General features: G+C 37.4%; 5 protein-coding genes across 5 annotated transcripts; 1 reads left to right on the top strand and 4 right to left on the bottom strand.

The window, feature by feature from the left end:
* The first annotated feature begins 67 nt into the window (after positions 1–67).
* LOC105122069 (protein ALUMINUM SENSITIVE 3) lies at positions 68–2232 on the top strand. The gene is given in 5 exon segments (XM_011020975.1): positions 68–482; positions 1335–1518; positions 1521–1579; positions 1732–1941; positions 1943–2232. Coding segments are annotated over 5 exon segments (840 nt in total). The 5' UTR covers positions 68–203; the 3' UTR covers positions 2051–2232.
* A 112-nt stretch (positions 2233–2344) lies between these two features.
* On the bottom strand, positions 2345–3469 carry LOC105122070 (CAP (Cysteine-rich secretory proteins, Antigen 5, and Pathogenesis-related 1 protein) superfamily protein). The gene has a single exon (XM_011020976.1). The coding sequence runs from the start codon at positions 3208–3210 to the stop codon at positions 2521–2523; it is 690 nt and encodes a 229-aa protein (XP_011019278.1). The 5' UTR covers positions 3211–3469; the 3' UTR covers positions 2345–2520.
* Positions 3470–6260: 2791 nt separating this feature from the next.
* LOC105122062 (zinc/iron-chelating domain protein) lies at positions 6261–8095 on the bottom strand. The gene is made up of 5 exons (XM_011020968.1): positions 7469–8095; positions 7258–7336; positions 7069–7156; positions 6844–6970; positions 6261–6732 (listed from the first exon to the last, which is right to left on the bottom strand). The coding sequence occupies exons 1-4, from the start codon at positions 7721–7723 to the stop codon at positions 6883–6885; spliced, it is 510 nt and encodes a 169-aa protein (XP_011019270.1). The 5' UTR covers positions 7724–8095; the 3' UTR covers positions 6261–6732; positions 6844–6882.
* Positions 8096–8269: 174 nt separating this feature from the next.
* Positions 8270–11428, bottom strand: LOC105122061 (serine/arginine-rich splicing factor RS2Z33). Its single transcript, XM_011020967.1, is given in 7 exon segments — positions 8270–8823; positions 8954–9049; positions 9188–9375; positions 9828–9923; positions 10087–10126; positions 10799–10912; positions 11327–11428. Coding segments are annotated over 6 exon segments (888 nt in total). The 5' UTR covers positions 10906–10912; positions 11327–11428; the 3' UTR covers positions 8270–8462.
* Positions 11429–13148: 1720 nt separating this feature from the next.
* Positions 13149–15441, bottom strand: LOC105122060 (ABC transporter G family member 20). The gene has a single exon (XM_011020966.1). The coding sequence runs from the start codon at positions 15423–15425 to the stop codon at positions 13275–13277; it is 2151 nt and encodes a 716-aa protein (XP_011019268.1). The 5' UTR covers positions 15426–15441; the 3' UTR covers positions 13149–13274.
* Between the last annotated feature and the right edge of the window lie 3675 nt (positions 15442–19116).

The raw sequence follows: 19116 nt of genomic DNA, 5'->3' as shown, positions 1-19116 counted from the left end.
CCACATATATCATTAAATAGAAACTCCACGAGATACCTCATTTTTATTAGGAAAAGGTCGTTTCTGCCACCATATGTGCCACCACCAGAGGCAAATGACCTAACTTTTCTCCCACGAATCTCTTTAAAGTATAACAAGCTACGACTAGCTAGTTAGTTAAACAGTGAAATTATTTTTGTAGTTTGCGTGGTGGGATTTTTGGAATGGAGTTCGACTTTGATGAATTTCTGAGTTCTGGTATCGGTGATGATAATTTTAAGTGGCTGATCAAGTTTCTAAAGGGCATGCTAAAGCCACTGGCTGCTACAGCAGTGGTGCTTATGGCGGTGATTCTGTCCTATATGCAAAAGCTTGGTTTGGAGGGAGAGATGGTGTATTCGATTATTAGATCCTTTCTTCAGCTCTCTGCTATTGGGTTTGTTTTGCAGTTCATTTTCAATCAGGACCATGCTGTATGGATCATCCTTGCTTACCTTTCCATGGTTCGTATTAATTTATTTTCTTTGTTATTTCTGTTCTACATTAAATTTTTTTTCACTTGGAAGTTCTGTATATTTTAGCTTGATAAGAAAATTTAAAGGCAATAAAGAAGGAAATATCCAAAGGGTTATATGAATTCCTCGAGATGCTTCTGTATATCCTTTTTTTTTTATTTGTGATCATATCAATACAGTGTCTTTGCGTTAAAAAATTGTTTATTCTTTCTAGCGCCTTTTCTCATTAATGAACTTAGCTTAATTCAACTGATCATGTGCATGTCTGGGGTTTATTTTCCTTTCTTTTTGACTCGGACTTTCCATGATACAGGTATGTAATGTTAGCTCAGTCTTTGCCCGATGTGGAAGAACACAGAGACAGACAGAGAGAAAACAGGTTTAGTTTTGTTTGTATTAGAGACAAAAACATGGAATTTCTTAACCGTGGATGTTAGCTTTGGTTTTTCTCTCAACTAACAGTCCTGGCCATACCTAAAATTGTCTGAATTCTGACTTCTCTTTCGGGTTTGACCAAAAAAAGCAACAGGAACAGACTACTTGTTAGTTTCTGCCTTTCCATTTCTGTTTTTTTATATACTTTTTAATGTTAGATCTCAATTTTACCGTAGATTAACTTGGCTGATTGCATCTTGAAACTTGAGTGTCAAGAAAATCTTATCGAGAAAATTCCTACGATCCGTCTAAAGTTTTTGTGGTTCTCTTTCTAGATTAGAATTGAAGGAATTTGGCAGCTGATTCCTTTTCTGCAAGACTTCAATTAGGCTTGTCTCATTTTTTCTTTTTTTAAAAAAAACAATCATTCCGAGTTCTTGACATTGTTGTTGAATCCCCTGACAGGTCTCTGTTGCTGGATATATAGCTGGACAACGTGCCAAGCAGGTTCCTAGAGGAAAATTTGTGGCTGGTGCTTCTATCCTGGTCGGAACTGCAGTGACATTGGTCCTGCTAGTTTTATTGAACGTTTTTCCCTTCACTCCACGGTACATCATTCCCGTTGCAGGCATGATGGTTGGGAATGCAATGAAGCTACTGGAGTTGCAATGAAAAGACTCCGAGATGATATCAAAGTCCAAATGAACCTGGTATGTTAAAGACAAAAACGTTTTAGGAATCTATCATTCAATGCCAAGTGTAATTAGTCCCTCAATTTTGATTCATTTGCGATGTTGAGAGATTCTCAAATCTGCAATTTGGCAACAATTTCCATATTCGATTTGGGTGGTTTTTGTGGCAGGTAGAGACAGCATTGGCTCTTGGAGCAACGCCGCGTCAAGCCACACTTCAACAAGTGAAAAGGGCTCTAATTATTGCGCTTTCACCTGTACTGGACAATGCCAAAACTGTGGGTCTCATTTCACTTCCCTGGACAATGACTGGGCTTATCATGGGAGGAGCTTCTCCACTAGAAGCCATTCAATTGCAAATTGTGGTGATGAACATGCTCATTAATTGGTGCATCAACTGTTAGTAGCATTATGTCAACATATCTTTGTTGGCCAGCTTTCTTCACCAAAGCTTATCAATTAGAAACCAAGGTATTCTCTACTGGTTGAAGTTTCTGTGATTTTGTTATGATCAATGCTCTACACGAAAAATGAAACACTTGAAATGGCAAGGGATCGGTATCAACAGCTGATAGATCCACCATCATTGTAAACTACTCAATATTGAGCAGCTCCGATTTCGAAACGATCACGCAGCGCACCTCTACGCACTCACCTGAAGTGTTCCCGCATTATTTGTTATGGTATGGATTGCATGATCTGACTAAAGTTGCCCAGCTGTCGATGGATTTTATAATTATGATCAAAAGTCTTCCTAGTAAAGAAATTCTTTTTGTAATTTTAGTGACCATGAAGAAAAAGTCTTCCTAGTGAGTGGACCTCAGTCCTCAGCCTAAAAAAGAAACATAACCTATAAGATGTACCCGCACGGGGGAAGGTGTTTTTAAGTCGTGGGGAAGGTGGGCTGGATACGCATCTAAATCTACATAACCTCAATTGCATGTTCTCGATTTACGTTTTTAGGTCTTATTAGGTGGATACCCAGTGGTGCTTGAGACAATATAATTAGCTTTATTCCCGGTGATCCCAGATTGACTTCCTAGAATTGTTGAGCTTGCATTATTAGACGGCGGAGGATTCACGATAGATTTGTTAAAACGGCCACCAAATGGACCATGATAGTAAATATTCCCCGGAGGATCATAGGAGCAAACAAACAGGTGACCTTGAATATTGTGACATAGAACATGGGCGCAGCCCACACGCTGAGTCGCATTCCATACAATCTGTGTATAATGCCCGCAGACACTGTTGTTGATGCATTCATTTGTATTTGGATCGTAAAGATTCCTTTCATCACCCCAATACTTGACTACCTTTGATGCATTCCAGTGATCCCGTAGAGCCCAGAACAAGTTTTCTCCATAAGGGCTATTGGGAGAGTGTAGCAATTTCTTGCAGTTATCGAGGCGCGTGTCGGCCCACCAGCGAGCATATCCAGCTAACTTCTGGCCCCACGCCAAGAGCGTTAAATTGTGGATTTCTCTAATCTTGTTGTGAGCAGCAAGGAATTCAGCAGGCGTTGATAATTTAGCAGCCAGCAATGGTTTTTGTCGATTTAATTTCCCCGGCCTGGACAACCTGACAGAGTCAGCATGGTTAGGAAGGGAGAAAAGGAAAACGATAGCAAGAGCTGCAACTCTCCACATTGGTCTTGTTTTCGCCTTAGAATTATGGTTTAGGAATATGGCCGCAAGCAGACCGACGAGCTAGCTCTCAACAATGCGAGAGCGGCTGCAGGAGAGGGATTGGAAAGATGGTTGTCTAAATTAGCTGCATTTTTCACTACCATCCAAGTCTATAATTAGGCCTTGCCTGTGTACCCCTCAATTGCTAGAACCATACAGCATTGTTTAGAACTTGGAATGCGTTTTTTCTGTCCATGACAAACTATAATTGGACTGCTCAAATTACCAGAACGTAAATGACTGCTTTTGAATCTAATATTTTCTAATTTTTTGACTATTTTCCCTACCCCAAAACCTCCTTTTACTTAACGTGTAGAGATTCTGCCATGGCGTTGAAAGTTTTGTTAAATATAGAAGAACGCTATACTTCCATTCAAAAGTTGTGAGAAAATCTTAATCGACTCCTTCCATCCAGATTACACACACACCAAAAATTAAAAAAACCGCCATAACTATAAATTCAATCGAATCTAAAAGCAATGTCGATTTGGTACCATCGTCAACATTCTAGGGTTTCTTCTGTCTCTTTGATTTTCCTCATCAACTAAAACGAAAATCTCGTCTTTTCAACTGTGTTTTATAGTTGATTTGATTGGTGTGTTTGGTGACAAGAATTGTATTATCCGCTGTTGTAACAGTGGATTCGATGAAAATATGCAGAACACAAGAGTGGTTAAATGCTACCAACCATATATTTCAGTTGTAAAGGAGAAAACATAACTGTACTGCCTGATGTTAACCAAGTTAATGTCTATTATACTTTCAAAGGCGAAAGAATCTTGGCAGGTAAGGGTTCGCTTATTTTATATTGGATTTCTTCTTCTTCTTCTTCTTTTTGAAAGAAATCTTCTGCGACGGCTGATTGTGGTTCTTGCATGTGATAATTAGAGGAGGTCATGACAGATGTAATTCAACCACTGACACTTTCTTCGGACTCGGTCTTAATGAATCGCTGCAATTAGTCCTCCCTATAAATGGTTTCATTTTTCCTGTCAATTCCAGTACCCTATAGGTGGGGTTTGACAGAAAGAAAGCTGGTTGTTTCGGCACCAGCCTTCTAGGGGATTGCCCGATCTATCACCGCCCATATACTGGTGAGATTCTATCGCCATCTCTGCATTCCTTTTACCAACCGAGAGACCCTTTTGAAACAGAATATATACCAGGGAAAAAAACAGATAGCATGCATAAAAGATTGGCGTCTCTAGATTGGTGTTGAAAGCTAGAGCATCTTTACGCAATTTCCCTGTCACCAAACACAAAGTAACCATTCCCACTTGCTAGAAAAGTGTCTTTCTTTCCTCCTTTCATTTCTTTTTTGTCATTCTCGTTTCTGTTAAAACCACAACATTTCTATTGAAATTCACCAGACAGTTCTGGATGAGTTCTATTGTGGGCCTGGTTTTTTTTTTTCTTCCTAGAAATCTGATTTTCTAATTTCCAAAATTCACAGATTTTTAGGCATGTCAAGATTTGCACAATCTGGAACGAGGTTACCATTTGACGTGTTTGACAAGTCAAAGAACATTGATCAAATAACATCACTAGGCATGTCAAAGAACATTGATCAAATAACATCACCAGTTGGAGAATATTAGTTCTTTTAATCTCAAAGATCGAAAAGACTTGCATTGGCAGATTTAAACAGATCAGTTTGACAAGAAGATCAAACCAAAAGAGGGAAGTCCTAATCTATACCTATAGCAAAGGAAAAGGAAAGGAACCCATTTACCATAAGTGAAATGCCGATCAACAACAACCCTGCAAACAAAAGCTAACAGCGCCCACCAAGAATTTTCACCAATCTCAAGGATGACTGGTGTCAGTCACCAAGACTAGGACGATTTGCTCGGCGAATGAACCTGATATAATTTGGATTAATTCAACTTTCCAATTCATTTCCTGAAGATGTTATTTGGGAGGGATTAGAGAAGAATATGATGCAGAATTTTTTGATGGGGAGGGTATTGTTAAAATTACAAATGATGAAACAATAGCATGCAGCAACAATAGTTACATTTTGCACGTGATTGTAAGGGCAGTAGTTAATTCAGCATGTGCTAATAAGTCTCTTGTACTAGGTAGTTAGTTATGGCTGTTAGTTTGGCAGTTAGAGTAGCTAAGAAGTTGTTAGTTACAATTGTTTGTTGGAAAGTGTAAGTTTGTTACTTGAGGTAGTATAAAAAACAGTGGATGTAAAAATGAAGCACAATTTCCGAATCAACTCTTCTTGCTCTGCATCTTCTTCTTCTCTCTTATTTCTTTCTAGACTTAACTCGCTAGGCTGTAACCTAACAAAGGGCAGAATCAGGTTGTGCAAGAAAGGCGAGGGAGGTGGCGTTGGAGACAATGATGGTGGTGGTGAGGTTGCGGGAATGAGCAAAAATTGCTAGGCCACTAGATGAGAGAGACGTGGCCATAATGTCTGAGCAGAGGATCCAATAGTGGAAGTGATAGAAATGAGGGCTGCATAAAGAAAGCAATCAAGATCCAAGAACGAAGAGGGAAACTAGAGAAAGCATCAAAATCCAAGAATGAAGAGAGAGTCATGTATGTTGTTGCAGGTGGGTGCTGGCTATGTTTCCTGCTTTTTTAGTCTGGGCAATGGTTTTAACAGAATATGGTAACTACGATGCTGACAGGAATAGTTCCACACGCTTCTTCTATCACTCAACAAGAGTGTGGATCATCATTCGCAAAGCTAATCATCTCATGTATAAATAAAAATACAAACAAAAGGTGACGCAGTTTTTTTCTAATTCAGGCTCTTGGTTAAATCCACAAGGCTCAATGCTGCAAATACCACGACACCTTGGAATTATAACTTTGCCAACGCATATAGAAGGCTTCACAATCTCAAAATATGCATGACATGCAACACAAAATAAACAAACTAGCTAAATTGTAAGCAGTTTGCTCGTAGAAGGTATCAAGCTAAACTAGTTTTCAGTACAAATTGAAAGCGCGGATATGCATTACTTGAAAACAATTGTTTTTTGAAAAAAACCAAGAGCATGAATAATAGGTTGAATTTCTGACTATTCATGATGATTCAAATTCATGCCCAACTAATAGATTTATGATTATAGGAGAGTAATCAGACTCCATAGACAAAGTAGGGGAAGTCTTTATCTTACAGAGTCTGCTGGTTTCAGTTGAATTAAGGGACCTCCAGCACCTTCAGATTTAATGAAGCCAAGACAGCAGGCTATCTGATCTCTTGACCTATATACTAGGATTAATTCTGGTCCTTGAGATCTTTAATCCAGCCACAACACGGAAAATTTTTCCATAAAAGGGCTCTATGGAAGACTGGCAAGGACAATCCGAAAGGAAGTTTATGCTTTCTGCTTGATGATCTTGCCAGCATCTAATACACTAGTGGTATCGTATTACAGCACAGTTGAATGTACATGCACAAGACTCCCACTTTCATCTCTCTTTATACCCTTTTCCTTGTGGCATAGGACAACAGCCCCAATCCTGTTCAAAAGTTTATATTTGATCTGATTATCCAGGAAGACCTTCATACTCTAAACTTTCTGACCAGCTCAATGAACAAATAAAAAGGAAAAGGATCGAGGTTAAAATGACCTTGAGCAGTTTAAGCAAGGGCAAGTCGGATCTATTTAACTAATCAGAACTCCTTAAGGAGCGATTGAAGGTGTCCAGTTCCTTGGAATGTGAACCATAGATTTCCTTAATAGTGTCTCTACAGCTGCTGCAAGCAACATAAGAGAACAAAGATGAAACATGAGCATATGACTAAGGTCACATACAGCTAGAGCCTTGCGTGAAAGCAAAAGTAGATGGACCAACCCGCATGCCTCCTTGTTGAATTTCTTCTTGGTAATGCCATACAGTGACTCGAATATATCTGGCTCCACACGACAAAAATAGGGACGATCTGAAAGAAGAAGAAAGCCCGTAGAAAGCAAAACGATTACAAAATTAAAGATGACAGCAAGAAGTTGATCAAGAATGGAGCTAGTGATAATCACCACTCACCAGGGTAAATTGAGCACTTGCGTGTGCTTTTCTCATAATGTATACACCATCCATCCGGGCCTATTAAGCTTTTATAAAGCTGAAAATCCATAATTCAGCAAAAGAAAAGGAATTAACAAAAAACAGTAAGAGCTTCGCTAGTCTTTTGGTTTCTTTTTAGACACATTCCGTCGAACAAATTATGTGCAATGTAAATATTAAGAAGGCGAACCTCGATATCAGAGGGGTTTGTGAAGATTTCTTCAGGAGTGGCGAAAGCAGGGCCCTTAGCCAACTTGCAGCAAGCACCACAACCCTCCACGCACCGCCATAATGGCTCTTTCTTGCTGGTACCGAAGCCTGTAGTGTTGCTAAGTTTTGGCGTTGCCCCGGGCATCTTTGCATTGTTCAACTTTCCTTTCTGGGGTGACCGGCGCGTTGCAAAGATCACACAATTGAAGGAGGGCAGAGAAATGGCGGGTGACATATTCGAGGATTAGATGGATTCTTGGAAGCAAGAAATCCGAAATAGCTCCTGGGCTTTGACAGTAAACGAACTCCACGACGAAACGTGTAGTTGATTACAAAAAAGCATCTGGATAATCCTCCGTTGTACACAAAATCGATTTCAGAATTCAGATTAATTTCGCCAAAAACCCTTCAAAAATACTTGAATTGATATTTTCATCCCAAAACCTGGCAATGGAAATTGCTCACCGTTTTATTTGATCTTTAGCTAAGAATTTGAGCGGCAATCTAAACAAAAACCATACTGTCGCTGCCAAGTTCAGTTTTTAGGGCACAACGGATGAACGCAATGCACAACCCAGGCAAAGTTGATTCGAAATTCAAGTTCGTTGGGACCTCATTATAGGGCAGAAGCATGCACTGATATTTTTTTCTCAGTTTTTTTGCGAAATAAATAAACATTCAGCTCCATCCACACTAGTTGAGCTCATGATTGCCATTTGCCCTAGATGTCCTGGGATAATATTGTCAGGCCATCCAGTTTGTAGGTTCTAAAAGCAAAAAATAAAACAAAACGAATTGAATGCATAGCTCTCCATACCAAATTATTAAAATAGGCTCCCTAATCCAAATAAAAAGTTTCAAATTACATCTCTACTTAGCATATAAATGTTTGACCATCTAAACAGAACAAACTTAAGGTCTTGGTGAAGATTGGAAAGTGCAAACATACACCAATTCCATTGGGATGGTGCATTTCAACGTGACACGTCACTATCTCTCGGGGAGCGGTTGTTGTCCTCATAATCATCATCAACGGGGCTTCTATCATCCCTGGGACTAGGACTGCGGCTGCGACCATTAGTCTGAGGACTTCTGTACCTCTCATCTCGAGGGCTTCTGCTTCTGCTTCTGCTTCTGCTTCTTCAACTGGGGCTGCCACTGTACTCTCTATCTTGCTCATCATCCAGTTTTCGAGATTTGGGAGAAGGGCGTGGGCTGCCTTCATCAGGTGTTGGGCTGCGCTTCCTGGCCTTTGTACTCCTTGGTTCAGGGCTCAATGACCTGTTCTCATTCTCAACACTTCGCTCTCTCTTTGGTGGTGGGGATCTTGATCGGCTGAAAAAGAGCAGAAGATCCAGTTAAACCAAACTACAAAAAATGAAAACCCAAAAATCATCAAGAACACCATACTATGTGTGATATGAGAAATTGCATAATCATATGCTTTCAAAGAAAAACCACAGACCTGTAGCTTCGACCTCGGCTATAACTTGGACTGCGGCTTCTGCCACGGTGAGGAGAGCGTGATCTACCTGGTGATCGAGAGTAACTCCTCCCCCGCCTACTGTATAGAACATACAATAAAAAGAAGAAAAAAACAGAGCACCATTGAGCATCAGTAGAAAATTATCACAGAAACAAGAAAAATTGCACAAGCAGTAGCAGGATAGGAAGGAAATGACAAGGAGGTGAAAATTACGTGAGTTTCTTGGGACTGTTCTTGCAGTTTCTCTCTATATGACCTCTTTCCCCACAACGATAACACTTGTTCTTCCAGTCTCCAGCTTTGCAATCTCGAGCCCAGTGGCCATCAATGCCACAATTAAAGCAGCGTCCAGATCCTGGAGGAGGACCTCTGCCCAAATATTCTCGGGAACCACGAGGTACCTAGAAATTCCCAACAAGAAAAAACATTAATTTGGTAAATGCGTATCAATAGCATTCACAATTTCAAAAGTGAACATATCATGCTTTTGGCTGGAGAGCCAATTGGGAAGTGAATAATTAAGTCACCAGTTATCAACCTCCTCAACCTTCTTCAAGCAATAGAATCAAGTTCAATGAATAAGGATTAAGAATCTTTGTGAATGGAAAAATAAATCAAATAATCTGGAAGCCCACAAGAGCAACAAGAATAAAGTAGTTTGACATCTCACAAAACTATAAATTTGCTTCAATTTGGATTAGGATTTGAACTTGGATCCATCTACATACAACCAATTTGCTTCCAGTTAATCCTATAAAACCAAAACCAATACAGGCCTAGTCTACTAATTTAAAATTGCATGTTTTGAGTTTGTGAGTATACTAAATGAAAACATTAACTAGACAGAACTTACCCCCTTTGCAAATTCCACAATGATACGACTTCCATCAAACTCCTTGCCATCTAAGTAATGCCTTGCATCATCAGCATCTCTGGGATCACTAAATTCCTGTTTAAAGAGGGTGAGAACAACCCGGCAGAACACACCATATGTGTATCACATAATATATAAAGCAGTGTTCATCATGAAAAAATAAAAGGATATGTGCTCAACCAATGCTCTGAAAAATTCCATTCAGTGAGAACCATGAGAAGAAATGGAAAAGACTTACGACAAATGCATAGTCACGCTTCATATCCACATCTCGTACTCTGCGAAATGGTTGCCACAAACAGTAAGGCCATCATTACTTAAGTACTGCAAGTGTATGATACTTCACCCCTCATAGACGAACTAAACACCAGTTTGAGATTGTTGCCAATTCCATAAAAACACGCAATAACATAATAGAAAGAATCGCCAAAGTCTCCTATAACTTGGCAAGAAATTCCACCAATTCCATCATGGCAACCCTCTCACCATAGACCTCCAGGTTAGGCAATAGGCCAGAAACCTTCAACAAGATCATTCAAGTTAAAAAATGACACCTAGGTCCACCCACACAGATAACGTGAATGACACAAATCCACGAGCAAAACAAACTGTTGAAGACCTCATGTTTCCAAAGTATTTGCAGGGGCGAAAAACACTCCCTCTTACCAATCAATGACAGTTAAACAAAGGAAACAAATAGATATACTATTACTGCACTGCAGAGAATAGATCGATTGTGTTAAATTCATGTTAGAGCATCATTCATTAGAAACTTCAAAGCCTAGAAATAAACTGCACAAATTATATTCGAATAACTTCTTCAATAGCTAGCTAAGAGGATAAAAACCCACAGTGCCCAATTCACGTGTGTGCTTGTGAGAAAGAGAGAACACTATCACAGCTTAAGACCACTATCTCAAGCACTTTAAACTTGAAAATAGAGAAATTACCGCCCGTATTTGCTGAAAAGATGTTCCAGATCCCGTGATCGTGTCCTAGCAGCCAGGTGTCCAACATAGAGACGTGTACTGGCATATCGATCATCATATCGCGGCATTTTCAAACTGCAACAAACAAAACATTCCCTAAGAAACAGTTTTATTTTCTTGAACTCCACAGAACAACAACAAACAAACAAATTAATCACCAGCAGCTTCACCAACAAATTAGTCATTCAATTGTAATAGACTACATAGCAACACGTACATGAATTTATTTAAGAGCACCAGGGCAAGAAGAAACCAATCAGATCTATCAAGACACATATTAAAAAGCTAGCATCTTGACACACACAAAAAATTCGGATTTGAAAACCCACAAAAAAAATTGCAACTTTTTTTAAATGAATTCATCAGCAAACACCAATAATGAATCACTTATTAACTAAAAGATACTCGATATTGAATGGAAACTGCAGTGAAAAGAGCTAAATAAGCCCCGATTTCTAATTAAGAACAATTCAATTCAGGAGTCCGTACCTTGAAATTTGAAAACCCTAACTTTTCCGAATGTGAATTGAGTTCAGAGAGAGAGAGAGAGAGAAATGGCTATTTAACCGACGGCCCTTTCCTTCGTTTTATCTCTTTAATTAAAAAGGTGAGAGTTCTTCATTTGGACGGACAGGATGCATTTATTTTAATCCAAAGGATAAGAATTTAAGACAGGAAATTCTTTCACCTAACCCATTGAATCTACAGGCCGGGCTCCTACAGTGTGCGGCCCACTTAAGCAAACATCTATTGTTGCTAAATAATTTTTTTATATATAAATCTTCATTACAAAAGAAATGAGTTAATTATAACTTAGTCCTTGTACTTCAGAAAAACTAATTACTTAGTCCCTATAGCATAAATAATAATTCCATAACCCGTTGATTAGTGTTGATGCTCCTCAATTTAGTACTTTTTATTCAAAAAATGTCTTTTTTAATCAAACTTGTCCATCTTAACTACATCTCCTTTTTCATTTTTTTATTTTTTTAAAAGAAAGTAAATAAATTATAAAATTGATAATAATCATAAGTGAACTAGAAATAAAGGGATTAAATATATTTTTGTAAATCGTAATAAAATTGTATGTGTTGTTTTTATATTTAATTTACTTAGACATAAATATCATTCATTTTATATATCAAAAAATACCTTAAACAATAATTTTAACTAAATATCCGTAAATTGATTTTAATCTTGATAATTTTTCCCAAATTTGTAAACATCTTTTGCTAAAAATCACAATAAGATTCACATTCAAATGACTACAATTTTCTATTTATAATATTATTATAATAAAAAATAATATTTTCATTATGTATAACTTTGACGTAAAAAAGGCATTTCACATGTCTAAGTGGAAGCAAGTCTCTTTTTTTTTCATATTTGACGATATCAAACTGTTAAAATTTTGTAAATTTTAACCTGCGCGTAGTGGTGTTAAAAAAAATCAGGTTTCATCTAATATTTATATTTTCTAATAAAATTAAATAATATAAATATTATGGATGATGGTTGATCAAGAAACCTAATAAATAAATATTATATTTTTAAAACCTGCTGAATTCGATTTAACTCATATAATCCAGTATAAATAATATGAATGATTAATATAAATAATATTTTTTCTTTTTATTTATTTATTTTTCTCACTCTCGTATTTACAACCACATCTCATTCTTTTAATCACATTTTCTTCTCTCTATTCTCTACTTTAGCATGAATTATAATTGTTTATTTTAAATTTTGATTTAATAAAGTAACATTGTATTTTACAATTTCAAGAAACTATGAAAAAAATGTAGAATTTCAAGAATCTAAATTCAACTTTTATTTTCTTACTCAAATTACAAACCTAAATGCACATTATAGCTTCTTTTAACTAGTTTGTTTTTGTATTATATTATATCATAATTATTTAATAAAATATTTACTGTAATTTTTTTTTGTTTTCTTTTGTTTCGTTTCATTGAAATTTTAATAATTTTTATGTTGTCCTTCATATATATATATATATATATATATATATATATATATATATATATATTAAAAGTTTTATTTAGTTTTAACGGTTACAATCTAATATTTATTTTTAAAATTGTAAATGAATAAAAAAATTAATATGTTCAAAATATATACAGATACCTATAATATTCATAAAAAATTTAATCCAACCTAGATATCAAATCTGTTCGGATTCCAAAAAAAAAAAAAAGAATGGACTGAATTTATATTTTATAAAATATTAGAAATTAAATTTAAGTGCAATTATGAATGAAAACCCGAACCCCTTTATTCAGGATACCCCTACTGCGCGCAACCTTTTCGACAGAGAAATTATATATAACTGGGTTAACGATTACATAAGGAAAAGATGGCCATGTTCTTAGGTAGCTCCATTCTTGTTAGATACAAGCTAGATAAACAATGATTCTATTTACCTCCTCTTATTCTTACTCCACAACAACAAAGCAAAGTAAAACAGAATCCTGAAGAAAAATCCCCAAGCAATAGTTATCCACAAGCAATTCCATTTGCTGAGTTGTGTTATCCCTTGTTGCTGCAGTATATCTGTTCCTGTGACTGCACAAGTGTTACTTGTAATGTTCCGGCCCAAACGGGTGCTGATAGTCTTCAACATCTTTAATTTCATTGATAGTGGCATCACGGCAAGCGGTGTGTTATCAAACATTTGCACGCCCATGACAAAACATTTTGTTGGACTGTGAAACTCATTTTGTAAAGCTGCTTCGTATGGATATTTCACTAGGGACATATAGTGAAACCATAACCAAAATGGAGGAATTCTGTCACGAGAAATGTAGAATCCACTGAAGAGAAGAAAGTAGGACAAAATGGCTACCACAAGCGTGAAACTCAACATAACATGAGAGACAACGCCTGAGAGAAACGTGACAAAAGAACTTCCAGCCCAAAATGCACAGAAGATTGTGAAGAAGTAGAAACAAAACCCAGAAAACCCACCATCAAGTCCTACTGCCCAGAATGTTGTTGTGGCAAAGGCAATAGAGAGCACGATCAGAGAGGGAATTGAGATTAGAGAGTGAGCAAGAACGTAAGACGAGCGACGATAAGCATTGTAGGCAGTTTCTCTCATGAAAATATAACGTTCTTGAATAAAGGCAGGGATGGATTCTGCACATGTGTAGTAAGTAGTGGAAATGGCAAAAGCGAAAAAGCCTAATCGCTCTTGCACACCTCTGGGAGAGTTGTCAAGATGATAATAAACGGTAGCCAAGATTATACCTGTAACAAGAACAGCAGCAAGGCGAATTCCGAATAATTCAGGCATTCTTTTTGCATTTAATGATGATCTTTTGCCTATAACCATCACTTCAACCCAAAGTGGATTGGCAAAACTTAAAACTGGTGAAGATGTCGAGTTCAAATCATTCGGGGCACCAGAGACCAGTTTTCCTCTCGAAATGCTGACACTTATCGTGTCCCTAAGTGAGAGCTTTGACGCATTGGAGAATCTGTTCTTGGCATTTTTCATGGCCTGCCATGACTTGTTGAATTCAACTAAGGTCTTGGTTCCACCTGGAATTTCTTCAAGGTCGCGAATATAGTCCAGAGCAAACTCAGTTCGGTTCTCGTTCTCGGGAATTGGATGTCCGAACTCAGCAAAGAATTCTGGAAGACTTCCTGGAGAGCCAGCATACACCGTTTGTCCGTGTGAAAGAAAGATCAAACGGTCAAGTAAGGTCAAGAGTCTGTAACTCGGTTGATGTATGGACATGATCACAATGCTTCCACTCTGTGCAATCCTCTGCAAGACCTTAACAACCATAAAAGCACTAGTTGAATCAAGCCCTGAAGTTGGCTCATCGAGAAACAAGAGAATCGGGTCATGAACGATGTCAATTCCAATAGAAACTCTTCTTCTTTCACCTCCTGACACACCTCTGTGCCCTTCATCTCCAATCACAGTATTAGCTGCATTACGCAGGCCTAATTGATCAATCAAGGCTTGGACTCTTGCTTTCTTTTTCGACTTGGAGAGGAAGCGAGGAAGCCTGAATTCTGCTGAGAACATTAGCGTTTCTTCCACAGTAAGCATAGGAAACAAAAGATCATCTTGCATAACATAAGCAGATATCATTTTCAGTAGCCTTGATTCCAAGACCTCACCATTCAAAGTCACAGAACCTTTCAAGCTCTCTTTCGCAATTCGGTCTGCAAGTGCATCAATCAAAGTAGATTTACCAGACCCGCTAGCCCCAAGAACAGCTGTGATTTCACCTTCTCTTGCTGCTTCAGATATATCATTCAACAAAATTTTCTTGCCTGTCTCTGAAGAATCAAGTGATGAGTCCTTTCCACAGATTGAAAGTGACATTTTTTGGCCACCTTTGACACCGTATGTTAAGTTGTCAAATGAAAGAACAAAAGGGTTTGATGGTGGTATAGAGCTACAAGCATGGCCTAGCTCAAGGACTTGATGATGGACAGGACTGCTGTAATCGGAGATCATGTCGCTTTGCGAGTCATGGACACCCTTTTGGATTTCTGCTAGAGTGGGAGAAAGAGAGGGCTTGGATGTTCTAGGGAGTTTTTGGACCTCCATTTTGTGATTATAAATTTTCTGTTGCAGTTCTTCAGTGGTAACACCGTTATTGCCAAGAATTTATAATAAAAATAGAGAGGAAGAGGGGGCGAGAGAGAGAGATGTAGCCATGTAGGGGAGGGAAACTATATAGTAGGCAAGACAATAAGTTAAAGATCACTTCCTTCTATCTTTTTACAAGGTCTCAACGGACGCTATGTTACAACAGTACAGGGGTCTAATGAATAGTATTAGATTAAAATGTTAGTGACCTTACAAATTCGTGAAGTTTGTCTTTTATTTTTCCTCTCATTCACTTGCCTGCTCCAAAAAAAGCTCTCATTGCATTGTTCTCGAACAAGAAGTTGACAAAAATTTCAGAGTGCGCCGAGGAATAGGGACAGGCACTCAAGATAGGGTAGGAAGAAATTATTTTGCATAGCAAAACACTCTTATCAGAAACCTTTTTTTTTCCTCCAAATGCCGGAATTACAAGTCAGTAACAAGATTTGATAAACAACTAAGATCATTTCTCCACACATTTAAATGCACCAACAGAAAATTAAAGGCTGGCATCAACATGCTAGCCGTTGTCTAATATCGCAGTGAAATTAACCTCAATTTTATTAAATGTGAAGGTATGCAATTCGTTTCGTGTGCTTGCTAATCTTGCCGTTTATGTGTTCTTTCTTGTTTAGAGAATATCATGAATTCATGATGAGGCTCTTAGGCAGTATGGCTGGGTTCCTGGCTTGTCCGTTCTCCACAATCCTTCATTTCTTCATCAGACGGCCATTTCCCCATATGGCATGTCATAGATGAATATTCGACTTTCCTAATGGTATTTCAACTTCATCACCTTGCTTGTAATCCATCCTTTTTAAGATATTGTATCTAGTATGGACTGGATTACTTAGATGTTCACCTCCTCTGCATCGAAACAGAACAGGAAAGCCTAAATATAGATTGAAGAAAGTAACTCTTCCCATATACTATAAGTAGCTGCTGATGAGTTAAACGTAAACAACTGGGTTTTTGGCGAGCAATATTCACAAGCAATGAGGTATGCAAGAGAAGACATAATTACTAAATCAACTTTATGGAACGTCCATCATTCCTAGGACCATCAAAACCTCCACATATATACATGTGCAACAAACTACAGATCAGTTGAATCATTCAACGGGCTCATGAATTGCTTTTTATCTCCGTATATATGGCATACAGTAGCGTATATAGCAAGCAAATATTCAAATGTCATAATCACTGAATAGGCTCATCAAACTGGGTCTATGAAGCTAGCTACTATACCATAGTGGTTAAGGGGTTTTAGTCGTTTATATAACACGAGAATCCTTTCTCTCCTCAGGAGACACCTTTTCAAATACAGAACCCATAATGTGTGGCTTAATCCACATCAGCTTGGATAATACCTGTTGAAAGACTTACTGCATACCAATGTGAGCATGCATTATTATATACAATGCATTAAAAGGCAAATTGGACAAGGACACTACTAATGGTACTTGAACTTATAATTAATTATCAAACGCCAATTACAATTTTGAATTTGACTAAACTCAAATACATCTTGAATCTTAATCCTGTTAAATAATATTTATGTAGTCTTATTTATTAAGGGTAAAATAGTACTTTTAGTTTAATCTATATATACTTTATTTGTATTTAGATTAAGGTTAAGCATTCATAATATACAGATTATTCAGAATTCTAACCTTCTTTTTGTGTTTGATCTTAATTATTTTAACATGGTATCATAGCTGGTTTTATGGAATGAGACTTAATCCCGAACATACTTTCTGGAGTGAGATTTTATCTTCTGCTTCTGCAACATTTGGTATTTCATCAGTTTCTTTCAATTATTTTGGTATTTCGTCTTCCCTTCAGCTTTTGCAATTTGGTATTTGTGTTCAGTTTTTGCAACTTTGTTTTGTGTTTTGGAGTAATCGTATAGTAGTGAGAAGATATTTGTTTAGTTTCTGAATTTCTGTTCAGTTTCTGCAATTTGGTATTTGGTTTTCTGCTGCTTTTGCATTCTAGTTTTCTGTGATTGTTGATTATGGCTACTGAAAGAGATGATTCGCTTCAGTCTGTAAGTGTGAGGTTGGATGGGAAGAACTATTCATATTGGAGCTATGTAATGAGAAATTTTCTTAAAGATAAGAAGATGTGGGGGTATGTTAGTGGAACTTATATGATACCTAAGAACATTAAGGAGAGGGATGTTGTTTTGATAGATACATAGAAGGCAAATAATGCAAAGATCATTACTTAGATCAGCAATTCTGTTGAACATTTGATAGGCACGCAGTTGGCGAAGTATGAGGCAGTAAAAGAGGTTTGGGATCATTTGCAAAAGTTATTCACGCAATCAAATTTTAGGGAATTATTTCTGTTTCGAATCCTTCAATACTAGTAGTACCTTCTAAGCCATTATCTAATCATCAGAAGAAACCTTACACAAGGTTTGGCTTCGATGAGTGCAGTTTCTGTAGGCAGAAAGGTCATTGGAAGGCTTAGTGTCCTAAGTTGAGACAATATAATCAAGCTTGGAAGTTTGGCAGTCAGTCACAACCTATTGCTCATAGACCACCTCAGGGTTATAAACCATCACACCATAATACTGCAGCAGTAACTTCCCCGGGCTCTATTACCGATCCCAATACTTTGGCTAAGCAATTTCAGAATTTTCTCTCCTTACAGTCATAAGCAATGTTCGCTTCTTCTTCCATAGGTCAATTGCCTCATAGTTCCTTAAGTATGTCACACTCTGAATGGATCTTAGATTATGGTGCTTCTCATCATATGTCTCTAGATTCCTCATCTTTTACCTTTGTATTCCCTTTGTCCTCTATTCTTGTTATGACTGCTAATGGCACTCCTATGCCCTTAGCAGGTGTTGGTTCTGTTGTCACACCTCACTTGTCTCTCCCTAATATTTATCTTATTCCAAAACTCAAATTGAATCTTGCGTCTATTGGTCAAATATGTGATTCTAGTGATTATTTAGTTATGTTTTTGGGTTCTTTTTGTTGTGTACAGGATCTGCAGTCTCAGAAGCTGATTGGGACAGGTCGTAGGGATCTGAATGGATCTTAGATTTTGGTACTTCTCATCATATGTCTCCAGATTCCTCATCTTTTACCTTTGTATTCCCTTTGTCCTCTATTCTTGTTATGACTGCTAATGGCACTCCTATGCCCTTAGCAGGTGTTGGTTCTGTTGTCACACCTCACTTGTCTCTCCCTAATGTTTATCTTATTTCAAAACTCAAATTGAATCTTGCGTCTATTGGTCAAATATGTGATTCTAGTGATTATTTAGTTATGTTTTTGGGTTTTTTTTGTTGTGTACAGGATCTGCAGTCTCAGAAGCTGATGGACTATATATTTTGGATGAGTTAAAGTGTCAGTTACTACTGCCGCTGCTGCTACTACTATTGTTGATTTGTCTTTCTTTTGTTTAAATCTTTCATCTTCTAGTTTTTATTTATGACATTCCCATCTAGGTCATGTTTCGTCTTCTCGTTTGAGATTTTTGGCATCCTTAGGAGCTTTAGAAAATTTAAAAACTTGTGACATTTCTGATTGTAGTGGATGGAAACTGGCAAAATTTCCTGCTTTACCTTTTAATCGAAGTATTTCTGTTTTTTCTTGATTTGATTCATTCTGATGTATGGGGACCTTCTCCT

The sequence above is a fragment of the Populus euphratica genome, unplaced genomic scaffold (genome assembly GCF_000495115.2).
Source record: "Populus euphratica unplaced genomic scaffold, PopEup_1.0 scaffold19.1, whole genome shotgun sequence".
Taxonomy (NCBI): domain Eukaryota; kingdom Viridiplantae; phylum Streptophyta; class Magnoliopsida; order Malpighiales; family Salicaceae; genus Populus; species Populus euphratica.
This window is presented reverse-complemented; position numbering and strand designations above follow the sequence as displayed.

Bases quoted from the DNA above. Each gene is read 5' to 3' on its own strand.
- LOC105122070 (XM_011020976.1), bottom strand. From the start codon at position 3,210: ATGTGGAGAGTTGCAGCTCTTGCTATCGTTTTCCTTTTCTCCCTTCCT.
- LOC105122062 (XM_011020968.1), bottom strand. From the start codon at position 7,723: ATGTCACCCGCCATTTCTCTGCCCTCCTTCAATTGTGTGATCTTTGCA. The intron at 7,337-7,468 runs GTTCGCCTTCTT...ATGGATTTTCAG, and splicing joins CAAACCCCTCTGATATCGAG to CTTTATAAAAGCTTAATAGG. The intron at 6,971-7,068 runs GTTGGTCCATCT...TGTTGCTTGCAG, and splicing joins TTCAACAAGGAGGCATGCGG to CAGCTGTAGAGACACTATTA.
- LOC105122060 (XM_011020966.1), bottom strand. From the start codon at position 15,425: ATGGAGGTCCAAAAACTCCCTAGAACATCCAAGCCCTCTCTTTCTCCC.